This window comes from Lactuca serriola, chromosome 5 (assembly GCF_051521515.1).
Source record: "Lactuca serriola cultivar US96UC23 chromosome 5, Lser_US96UC23_V15, whole genome shotgun sequence".
NCBI classification, from domain to species: Eukaryota; Viridiplantae; Streptophyta; class Magnoliopsida; order Asterales; family Asteraceae; genus Lactuca; species Lactuca serriola.
The window spans coordinates 150,091,837-150,104,536 of NC_136412.1; the positions used below are offsets into that span (position 1 = coordinate 150,091,837).

The window sequence follows — 12,700 nt, forward strand, 5'->3', positions numbered from 1 at the left end:
CCTTTACGGTACCAAATGCACTATCTTCACTGACCATAAGAGCCTTCAACACATCTTGAATAAAAAGGAGCTAAACATGAGGCAACGAAGATGGGTCGAACTGATAAACAACTACGAGTGCGAAATCAAGTATCATTCAGGCAAGGCTAACGTATTAGCCGATACCTTGAGTCAGAAAGAATACTCAAGTCGTCGTGTGAAAACTCTCTTGATAACCATCCAATCCCACTTGACCTCGCAAATCAGGATAGCCCAGTCAGATTCCATGAAGGCGGAAAACAAAACAAGTGAAGCGTTGCGTGGAATGGAGAAGAACTTGGAGGTGAAGGAAGATGGAGCATACTACTTCATGAACCGCATGCGGGTCCCTAAACTTGGGGGATTCAGAGAGGTAGTCATGAACGAGGCTCACAAGACGCAATACTCCATCCATCCGGGTTCAGACAAAATGTACTTGGATGTTAAGCAACATTATTGGTGGCCAAACATGAAGGCAGAGATTTCCAGTTATGTGAGCAAGTGCCTTACTTGTGCTAAAGTAAAGGTGGAATATCAGAAGCCCTCTAGATTACTACAAAAGCCAGTAATTCTCGATTGGAAATGGGAAAGGATTACCATGGATTTTGTGACCAAACTACCCAAGTCGATGGACGGTTTGGACACAATCTGAGTAATAGTTGATAGACTAACGAAATCCGCCCATTTCCTACCAATAAAAGAATCCTAAAAGATGAAGCGCCTGACAAGAATCTACATCAAAGAAATTATGAGACTCCAGGGAGTACCAGTGTCTATCATCTCAGATAGAGATAGTAGATTTATGTTATGATTCATGTATATTCATTGTGACGATATTCAATTTAAGTCACGCGAGCCCTCGGACGTTTCCGCCGTCTGGTTCGAGGGTGTGACAAATACAACTTCTAAAGGCTAGGCCAGCCCCTCTCTATAAATCCTCTAAGAAGGGTAAAAGACCATCTTACCCCGTTAGTGACTCATAAGTCCAACCACTGACTAAACCCTAATGGTCAAGAAAGTCAACGGTCAACATTGACCGGACTCGCCGAGTGCGCTAGGGTGACTCGGCGAGTACACGCCTGCCCTCTTTGCCCTTGGTCCTCTCTTGACTCGCTAAGTCAACCCTATACTCCCCGGGTCTTCACAGGTCGCGAGTCTCGGGGCAACCCGACTCGACTCGTCGAGTCTCTTATGGACTCCGCGAGTTTCTCCCATGAAAACTCTCAAAAGATCTCTTGAGGCTAGATCTGCTTCACCAAACAGTAGATCCATCCTTCTAACACTCAAAAGTCACGTAAAGGTGCAACATTTACGTGCATGCAACCCATATCAAGCCTCAAATTGAGAAATAAGTCTAGAAATGACAACCTAGTCTCCAATTGCTTAGTTGCTTGCAAAAAGCTAGAGGGTAGTGACTCTATGGACCTCTCAAGGTCCAGATCTGATATCATCAACACAAAGGAGACCTCATACTCCCTAGATCTCATAAAAAAGGGAGATAAAAACCCTAAAATCATGGAATCTATCATATCAACACGAAATAGAAGGAAATATACCTCCAAAGGTGAACTCTCAAGATGAACAGCTCCAATCCAAGCTCCTTTCTCGCTTTAGATGGATCCTCTCTTCTTTCTCTAGCAAAATCACCCAAAAAATGAAGATGATAAGCTCTTTCTTGCACTCAAGCCTTTCCTCTCTCTCTCTCTCTCTCTCTAGGGTTTCTCTGGAACAAGGTGGCCGCAAATGACGGCCATAAGGGCCTTTAAATAGGGCACAAGCCCGAAAATTAGGGCTTCATTTAATAGCGCGGACTCGCCGAGTCCACTCATTAATCCAGGCTGGCAATGCGCGATTCCACTCGGCGAGTCTGAGCGCCTACTCGCCGAGTCCCTCTATAAAATTTAACGAAAATACTTAAACAAGATACCTGGGAATCTGGATGTTACAAGCCAGTTGCAGGAGGATTTAAGTCGTATTTTAGGAGAGAAGAAAGCGATTTTGGGAGATTTTGGAAGTGGATTAACATTTGGAAACACTTTAATTCGCACTTTGTAAGTTGAATTAAGGATTAAACTTGTTGAATTGTAGTTTAACTTAGACATGTGTGGCTGATTCCTATTTCATTTATGATTCTGAATTCTTAAGTATGTGTTATTAGGTTGTAATTTACATTTGACTTATGTTTAATATCTAGTAATCTTTGATTTGATCCTAATTATGTGTTTGATGGATTCTCTTCTTCACTTGATCAATGAACTAGGGTTCCATTCAATCTAGTTAATCAAATTATGAAATTCGTATATGTTTTATGATTTGATGTTAGTAACATACACTTGATTGGTTGAATTTAAATCAAAATAAGTGTAATCAAAGGTTAAATGTTCATAATCCCAAGCTTAAGAGGAATGTTGAACATTGTTGGTAATTGTTGCAAGAACTCAATGTACTTCAATGATTTGATGCAAGAACTTATTTGAATTGAATCAATTAAAGGAATTTTTATTTAAAGAGCATGTTTTGAATAAAATACTTTTGTCAACTTAGTTATTAGAGTTTATTAATATCTAAATTACCAACCTAGATAAAACATGAGTCATAATTATATTACATCTTTTAACATAATACATATGTAGGAATCGGAATCAGAAATGTATTTACTGAATTTAGTTTTCAATCTTACTTCTTTATGAATTTTAATTCTAGTTCAAACATAATCCCCCATTTTAATATTGTTTGTATGATGTGTGAGAATATGTCTCGTATTCATGTGGATCGACCCTGCTTACTCTATACTGTCTTTAGTGTATGAAGTAGCAGTGATTTGAGTTTTATTGTTATATTTTATGCATTTATTTGTTGGTTTGACAGCCAAACAAGCAGGTATTTGATCACGCTAAAACTAGCTATCATTACTGTAAAACATGAATCTCTTTAATTATGGCAGTATGGCACCAACATTATTAAAAGCAATTGTTTATATGTCACCATGTTCTTTAAAACTTAATTGTTTTCTAGATTATAGTTTTTATTGTAACTATGTTATGAATCATACGAATAATAAATATTTTAATTTCTGGAAAGTATCTTATTTTAGGAAATTATCTTGTTTCAATTTTTAAATTTGGTAATTAGGATCATTTAGTATTTGAGTCGATTTCAGTGATCTTTTTTTCCTTATTAGAGTCTTTTGTTTATCCTTATTTAAAGGGTAGTCGTTCATGAAATAAAATTATGCTTGAAGTCAATTGCTTTTAATCTCTTAGAATAGTTTAACCTAGTCTCCTCTCAATAGGAGATTAGGTGTTAGTAATATTCACGGTTGTAGGAAGCACAAGTACAAGTCTTGTCACGAGATCTAGATCACGTGCCATAACAAATTTGGTATCAGATCCACTCATGATGGCGACTCCTGCAAAAGAGTTGATGAAAAAGTTGGAGGAATTCATGATTCAACAGGTACATAGCAATGACGAGATTAAAGGGGCGTTTGCAGACTTACAAGCTAAATATGTGTCCGTGGAAGAAGGTTTGTCAAAGCAGAAAAACTCTAAAAACGGATTAAAAGTTGGCATGGAGGAAGAAGGTGAACAACAATTTGAAGACAACAACAAACCGACCAGGGTAGAGGCAAGGGTATTAATTTGGGCGCGCAAGAAGGAAATGGATTCATATCCTCAACGGGGGTAGGACGACGACGAGGAGAGTTTGGAATAAACCCTAACAACGCAGGGAAGGGGTTTGGAATAAACCTTAACGGCACATGGAAGGTACATGAATCAAAATCATGGAGGAGTACTTACCCACCAAAGTTCAAATATAAGTGGGATCCTTTAAAAGGTGAAGCGTCAACACATAATCGAAATTTGATCAAGACCCTATGTATCAAAGGAGGACAGAACCAGAACATGGGTTCAAAATATGGGACGAAACTGATGAGGTCAATGGGTATAAAGCAACTAGGGTGCCAAAATTTACAAAGATGGAGTTTCCAACTTATGATGGCAAGGAAGACCCCATGGCTTGGCTATAGAAGTGCAAAGATTTCTTTTAAGAACAACAAACTCCGACTGAAGAATGGGTTCGTCAGGAAACCTCTGTTCTTCAAGGCAATGCAAGCGACTGATATCGAAATTTGAGACGGATGAAAGGGTGGCCAACCCGGAACAAGTTTGTGGAGGAGTGCAAAATTCGTTTTGGGCCTTCGATGAGTATGAACCCGTTAGGAGAACTAATGCAACTCAGGCAAACCGGCATGGTGAAAGATTATTGTGCAAGTTTCGAGTCTTTATTAGGAAGAACGACCAGAGTAACTCCAAAACAAAGTATGTGGTACTTTTGTACGGGGCTAATAAACGTGATAAGATATGAGGTTGAATTTACGAGACCCATAACTCTATACCATGCCATGAATCTATCCAGACAAATTGAGCTAAGTGTGGCAGAAGCAGGACAACCAATAGGGGTCGGGCCTACAGGAAACCAAGCCTCGGCTGCAATCCAAAAACGAGAGTCAGCAGGAAAAGGAAGAGCTGGAAACTACAAAACTGAAACACTAAATCCGGCCTGGAAAAAACTAACGGTTGTAGAATTGGCAGAGGGGCAGGCAAAAGGCTTGTGCTTCAACTGTGATGAAATATTCTCGATAGGGCATAAATGTGCTAAGCTCTTTTGCATCATGATGGATAATGAGGAAAACGACGCTAATGGGTGACTATTGAGCTTGAGGACAAGCTCAATGTGGAGGAGGGGAGTAATGTTATGAATCATACAGATAATAAGTATTTTAATTTCTGGAAAGTATCTTATTTTAGGAAATTATCTTATTTCAGTTTTTTAATTTGGAAATTAGGATCATTTAGTATTTGAGTCGATTTGGGTGATCTTTGTTTCCTTATTAGAGTCCTTTGTTTATCCCTATTTAAAGGGTAGTCGTTCATGAAATAAAATTATGCTTAAAGTCAATTGCTTTTATTCTCTTAGAATAGTTTAGCCTAGTCTCCTCTCAATAGATGATTAGGTGTTAGTAATACTCACAGCTGTAGGAAGCTCAAGTATAGGTCCTGTCACGAGATCTAGATTCTGGGCCATAACAAACTACCAAACTCATTATCTTGATGAAACTTCAGAACATGACAAAACTTACAGCTATAATTATCTTAAACATTTTAAACTTTTAAACTAAGATCTTTAAGTATTTGTTTTTTAACATCTTATTATATTAGATTAAGCTGTTAAAAGATTACTTGATATCTCAAGTATTATTGACTAAAAATTCTTAATGTTCAAAGTTTGAGTAACTTTGTTTATGTCTCGTTTGTTTATATAAACAAGGTTAATAGAGCACGACATATTTATTTCATTAAATTTATTTTCAGGTGTCATTAAAAAAACTATATATTTCGGGTAATACCCAAAATACCCAAAACCAAACTTCCCGAATTTAATTTGGGTCAAGTGACGGGTATTTTTTTAGGGTAAATAGAAAAAAAACACTCAGTTTACACCAAAATTCTAATTTAACATTGTGTTTTTTTTGTCTCAAATTTGACACTGTGTTTTCAATTTGTTATAATTCTGACCACTTGACCGGTCAATCAGGTTACATGCTGATGTGGTATGATGACGTGTCAGTTTTGATGATGTGGCATGCTGACATGATATGCTAACGTGTCAAAATTGAATTTTTTCCACAAAAAACACTAAGTTCTCACTTTTTTTCGATTTTGACACTAAGTTTAATTTTTTTTTTCAATTTTGACACTATGTTTGTTTGTTCCAAATTGAACATCATTTTTTCCAATTTTGTTCAATGTTGACAATTTTCTATTCGAAACTGTATAAATATTTTTTTAATACATTTAAACCGTATAAATGTTTTTTTCAATTAAAAACCATAGTTTTTTATAAACACAAGTTTTTTTTTCATTCAAACCACAATTTTATATATAAATATGTATTAGTTATATAAAAACCGTATTTTATATTAAATATGCAACTTTAAAATGAGTTTTGAGGTTTGTAGACGTGTAACCGATCAAATCCCGGACGTCAAGTTTGCAACCCATGAAATTTTTATGGTTAGTTTGATTCTCATGATACAACTACTACATATTTATACATTATGCTTTGAATGAAAAAAAATACCTTGTATTTAAATAAAAATGTGGTTTTTAAACGAAAAAATATATATTTATACAGTTTAAAATGTAATAAAAAAATATATTTATGCGGTTTCAAATGTAAAATTGTCAAAATTAAACAAAATTTAATAAATGATGTTTGATTTGGAACAAAAAAAACATAGTGTCAAAATTGAAAGAAAAAATTAAACTTAGTGTGAAAATCGAAAAAAGTGAAAACTTAGTGTTTTTTGTGGAAAAAAAATTTCAGTTTTGACACATCAGCATATCATGTCTACATGCCATGTCATCAAAACTGACACATCATCATGTCATGTCAACGTGTAACCTGATTGACCGATCAAGTGGTCAGAATTATAACAAATTGGAAAACACAGTGTCAAATTTGAAACAAAAAAAACAGTGTCAAATTAGAATTTTGGTGTAAACAAAGCGTTTTTTTTTGCTATTTACCATTTTTTTTAACATGAAAACCCGAATTTAATTTGGGTCGGGTAACGGGTATTTTTTTAACATGAAAAGTCCGAATTATCCGACCCGAATTACTCGAAAAAATTACCCGATCAACACCCCTAAATTACACGGTTACATAATAGATGCTAGTTACAAATGAAATGAACCTATATATATATATATATATATATATATATATATATATATATATATATATATATATATATATATATATATATATATATTGGAGCTTTATGCACTAAGTGAATGCCCTCAAGTTATTAGATAAAGATAGATTAAGAATATACATTTAAAATCATGTATCCGAGCATGTACATATATTCAAAGGATACGTTTAGAAACATGTATCAGAGCATATACGTATACTTAGAATATGTATGCTTAGATGAGGGGTATTTAATAAATACCTAAGAAAAAATGGAATATGATTATATGTATTATAATCATAAGAAAAAGTATGTATGTATGAGTAGATGTTATTGGTATCGTGTAGAATACCTAAGAGAAGATAAAGATTAAGTAGTTAATGAGTTAAGTACTAGATGAGTAGAAAATATGTCTTGATGATATAGAAAGATAGAATGTCCATAGGACATGTGTAGAGAAGGATTATGAGAAAAGTAAAAAGATGATTCCTTCGGGACTGAGATAGAGATTCCTATGGGAATAAGACTATGATTCCTTTGGGAATGAAATAGAGATTCCTATAGGAATGAGACTATGATTCCTTCGGGAATAGGATATGATTCCTACGGGAATAAGAGTATGATTCCTACGAGAATAAAGATTGTGCATGGTTAGAGAAGATAGAGAAAATGTATTATAAGTGGAACAAGGCAAGAGAGTTCTTTTGAGAACTTAGATATAATCCACGAGGGATTAAGAGTATGGAATCTATAAGGATTCAAGAGAAGAAGAATATCTAAAGATCTGTGAGGGATCTTAGTGAGGGGACTAAGCCTCGTTCCCGAGTTTTAGCAAAGAAAATGAAAAGAAGAGAAAATAAAGTAGGAGAGAAATAGAAAAGAAAGGAAAGGAAAATAAATTTGTCTTTCGTGTTCCCGAGTCGGAGAGAAGTGAAAGAAAAGTTAAAACATTTTGTTCTTTCTCTCCAAATCCGTCCAAATCGGAAGGAAAGTTAGGAAGGAAAGTGATCATTCCATTTCCTTCCACTTCATTCCTTTAATGAAACTCGGGAACACTAGGTCTAAATGAGCATACCTGGTAATGTTAGAGTTATGTTGTACCCTACATGATAGATGAAGTTATCATGTGAGATTAGACCGTTTGGGTCTAGATAATAATAGAATGTTGAGACACAAGAAGTTGATCATAGAGAGATAGAGTGTAAGCAAAGTATGCAAAAGGCATGCTAAGAGTTAGAGACGTGAAAAGAGCAAAGTAAGAGTATGAGAAGGGCATGCATAGAAAGAAAGAAAAAGTAGAGAAATATGAGATGAGATAGAGTATGAGAAAGAGAAAATAAAAGAAGTGAGAAGAGTATGAAAGAGGTAAAGAATGAAAAGAAGATAAAGTATGAGTAGAGTAAGAGATAAGCCTGAGAAAATAAGAAAAGAATAGAGAAAAAAAGTAGAAGATAGAGTATGAGATAGATGAGATACGAATGCATGAGAAAATAGTATAAAAGATAGATTAATGAGAAAGAATGATAGTGTATGATATGAGAAGAATAGATTAGATTGCAGGGTATGAGAAAGAAAAGAAAAGAATGTTAGACTATGGAAAAATAGAAAGAGTTAGAAGAAGAGTATAGTAACATGAAAACATATTAAAATATAACTCACTAGCGGCCTGATGTAGTAGATGTTTTTCATGTTTTGCAGTTCAGGTAGCAGCCGTTGTACGTAAGAAAATAGGAGCACAATGACCTTAGATTAAATGAATAAATTTTAGTTCTTTGTGTTTTCTTTTATGTTCATTTTTATGGTTAGATTTTATTGTAAACTCTAAGTGTTTTAATTTTTATAGAATTTTGTATTTGTAAGAAAAACTTTGACAATTCCCTAGATATATTTGTAGAAGATTCAAGTCGTTGCAATTTTAGTGACATGAAATCGATTGAGATTAGACAAAAACTAAGAGTTTTCATAACTTTGAAAGTTCAAATAATTTTGTGTCATCAACATCTAAAACGAAATTTGAAAAAGAAGGATCCATGAAAGCAAATAAATCAAAAAGATTTTATAAATGGGAAGTTTAGATTGAATATGAAGTATGTCAAAATTATACTTCATTTATAGAAAATAAAAGTTACAAATTTTGGTATTTTTACTTTTTTTTATCAAAATAATATTAGATATTTTTAGATGAAAATTTGTACCCAACCATTTATGTCTTTTGCATGGATGAAAAATGAAGAGCGAACAGTCCCACCTAGTTGTAGGCCTGTCGAAAAAACCTGAAATCCGTTCTACCCACCCGACCCGTTCCGAATTTGGGTAGAATGGGTCGGGTAGAACGGGTAAGGGGTATGAACATTCGGGTAATAGGTTAACCCGATAATAGTATAGATCGGGTTTAAGGTATGAATATTTACTTTCGGGTATACCCGAATACCCGAATTCGTTTTTTAAATAATACCAAATATACAATGCAGTCACGTACGCACACTTCAAATAAAACAAAACCCTTCGTTTCCTTCTTATGAAGGACAGTTCGACAGTCGACGCAAACTTACAAAGGGAATACGACGCTGAAGCTGAAGTCCTGAACCGTCATCACAATTCTCAGTTTCTCACTATCGCACGGAATTGAATTAAAAAAGTACATAACATATTATAATGATTTGTATTGTTATTATATATGTACTTATTAATTGTATGGAGTATTTTTCTACCCGGATCTTTATTAAACCAACCAACATGTAAAAATAAAAAAAATAAAAAATTATCAATAAGTGTCATTTATGAAATTTTCGGGTATACCCGATAATTACCCGACCCGACCTCAAACACGAAGACCCGAAACCCGAATTACAATATAGGTCGGGTATCGGGTATTATTTTCTTAAGGAAATACCCGTTCTACCCGAAACCCGTAAATTTTACCTGTTCGACACCCCTACCTAGTTGCCTTTTCCCCTTTTAACACTGACTTTAGTTTTATTAAAATCGGTCCATTCCAAATAACATGTGCAACAAATACTATTTCAATGGTTTATTTGGGCCATTGATCTTCTAAAATATGGGGTCTTATTTTGTGACCAAAACTAGAAATACTCTTTTGCAATTAACCTTCTAGTACTATGCCCTATGTATCGATTTCTTATGTTTGTATTAATGTATAAAGTGTGAATATTTCTCTTCCATTGATCTCAAATAAGTAAGTCCGAAGAAGAAAAAAACTTTATGTGAAGTTTAGAACTCAATTGTTTTTTTTATGGAAAGCCAAATATTTAGGATATTTGTCAAAATCATTTTCTCCAAACTTCAACGTATTTTTGGTACTTTACAAAAACACATATAACTACCGCATATAACTGAAAGCGTCACTAAAATCAGTTTATCTGTCCACATTTTTTGGTGGGACAAAAAGCTGCAACTTTTGTCTCATTGCACAGTACAACCTGTTATACAAAACGGGTCCTACAACTACACCTACACCATGAATGAATCAGCAAATACTCATTTTGAAGTTTATGCGTCTCTTTCTAGATTTTATGAAACCAAATGAATCAAATGAATATGTAAATCAGTCAATTCCACACACAAAAAAAAAAAAAAAAAAAAAAAAAAAAAAAAAAAAAAAATGAAGTTGAGTTTTACTTGGTTGCCTGTGCAATTATATTGCTTATAGAATTTGTTTCTTCTTTCACTGCCTCCACTAAAGAATCCTGCAAAAAATTAAAATTAAAATGTTAAATGTTAACTGAAAAAAGAAAAATAAAAATGTTAAATATTACCTGTGCAGATACTAAACGGGAAACTGTCTTTTTGCTTGATTCTTGAAGTTCTCCTGCTATTAAAACTTCATCCAGTATGTAGTATGCCTGCAACAAAGACCAAAACACCCTCATTAAGTGTATAAAATGAAATAAAATAATTTATTTCAGTTAAATACTAAAAACGAATTAAAATGCACCATGAAATTTTCCAAAAACGAAAACTGTTTCACTTTTTCATGGGCATATATTGAGCTCTAATAAAATAACATACCTTATGAAAATTAAATATCAAATCCAGCTCACAAACCTAGCCAAAATAAGTTCCAAATTAGTTTCATTTTCCTGATTTTAATAACATATGTTTAATTTAATTTCTACCAGGTTTAGATGACTCACACTTCCAAAGTAACGATCAAGAATCTCAACAAAATGATGAATGATTTCAAGAATCTCCAATTCATTGTCTTCCTGATTAACACACATACAAAAGTAGAGACTTGCATATCTGACAAGTAAAAAACACTCACATTTAAAGTATTATTTCCAATGATAACAATGAGGAGGGTATTCATGTCTTTTGCAACCTTTGTCTCATTGACATACAATTACAGAAAGCCTAAAGAATATAGACACTGCATGATATACCTTTTATAAACAACTTTAAGTCCCTTCCACTCAACAAAATTGCAAAGCTTGGGACCACGTGTGAGAATCATCCCGCTAAGCTCTCTTATAACCTATACAATTTTTTTATTATTATTTTTGTAATTAAAAACCACACAGTTAATAATCTGTGTGTGAAGAGTATGACATTCTTTATAAGGAGAATAACATGCCTTAGTTCGTTCCTTTTGGGAATAGGGTGAATACCATTTTGTCAGTCTAACCTTTCCTTGTCGACTTATTAAGAGAACAAATTGAATCTACAACAAGAAAATAAGTGTCAAACTAAAATTTCCATTTTTTTTATTCTGCTAGGAGGTAGATGAAGCTCAAGACATTAAAGTAATGGATGAACATCAAACCTAGATTTCACATGAACCACAAATACACATCCAATGAGGAGGGCATTCCTGTCTTTTGCACAAACAAGAGACTAGAGCAAGTCCAGAAACACAGTACAACAATCATTCTATACCTATGACAATGGGCTTCACTGAAGTGCATAATGGTTGCACACTGCTAACTTCACTCTTAGAGACTTAGTTAAGTGTCTAACTAGCATCCACTAGACATGTGGAGTGATCAGATCAACATGGACTAAGTAGAACATGATGTTACATCTGTATCTATCTTTTTCTGATATAGTCATTTTATCAGAATAGAGAGATCAGGCTCACTTTGCAACAAAAGAAGAGGCATTATATTACAATTTCAGTGCAAAAAACACAATATCCTCAAGCTTAAACCGACATTTTCATGTATCCCAATCCTGGAGAACTTTGGAAAGTGAAACCAAATCCTCATGAATGGATATCCTTTACAGGCCCTAATTCCACAACAACGCTTTGTAAAAACGTAATTATCAAAAAGAGAAGTGTTTGAGTTCTCACCATGGTTGAAACTATCCAACAGAAGCTTCACGTCTGCTGATCAGATCCAACTGAAAAGATGACCGGAGAACATGAAATGGCATCAATTATTACAAAAATTAAAGCAGATCACAAGATGAATAGACATGACAATGCAAATCGGAGTGGAATTATATATTAAATTAAGAATGTTCTGCGGATCAAGTCGAAGAAAATTAACCTTGGAGAGAGAAAGTGAAGAGCTGGATTTGCTTTTGTTCGTCACCGGTGAAACGGAGAACAGAACCGCCGGGTTGGATTATAAACCGAAAATGTAAAGTTTCAATAACAGCCCCTGTACTTAAGCTAAGGTGGTGTTTGGGATTATTCTTAAGGTAAAAACTTCTTCTTTCTGTAAAATGACTTTTATGTATTTTTTTCAAAGGAAATTTTTTAAAATATGTTTATATTAGCTTTAATGGTAAAAGATTCAGGTTAAAAGTCACAAAAAATAAAAGGATTTTATGACTTTTGAAAAACCAGGTTTTCCTTCTATACAAAAAATTATTTTTAAAAGATTTTTTCCATCAGCCAAACATCTTTTGTTTTTTTTATTTTACTTTTTTGAAAAGTTAAAAGTCAAAAGTTATTTT

General features: G+C 33.9%; 1 protein-coding gene across 1 annotated transcript; it reads right to left on the bottom strand.

Annotated features, from left to right (window-relative positions):
• Window positions 1-10,128: 10,128 nt before the first annotated feature.
• On the bottom strand, window positions 10,129-12,393 carry LOC145053097 (AP-1 complex subunit sigma-2-like). The gene is made up of 8 exons (XM_079001075.1): window positions 12,289-12,393; window positions 12,090-12,139; window positions 11,373-11,459; window positions 11,182-11,273; window positions 10,933-11,041; window positions 10,808-10,843; window positions 10,555-10,641; window positions 10,129-10,485 (listed from the first exon to the last, which is right to left on the bottom strand). The coding sequence occupies exons 2-8, from the start codon at window positions 12,090-12,092 to the stop codon at window positions 10,414-10,416; spliced, it is 486 nt and encodes a 161-aa protein (XP_078857201.1). The 5' UTR covers window positions 12,093-12,139; window positions 12,289-12,393; the 3' UTR covers window positions 10,129-10,413.
• Window positions 12,394-12,700: the final 307 nt, after the last annotated feature.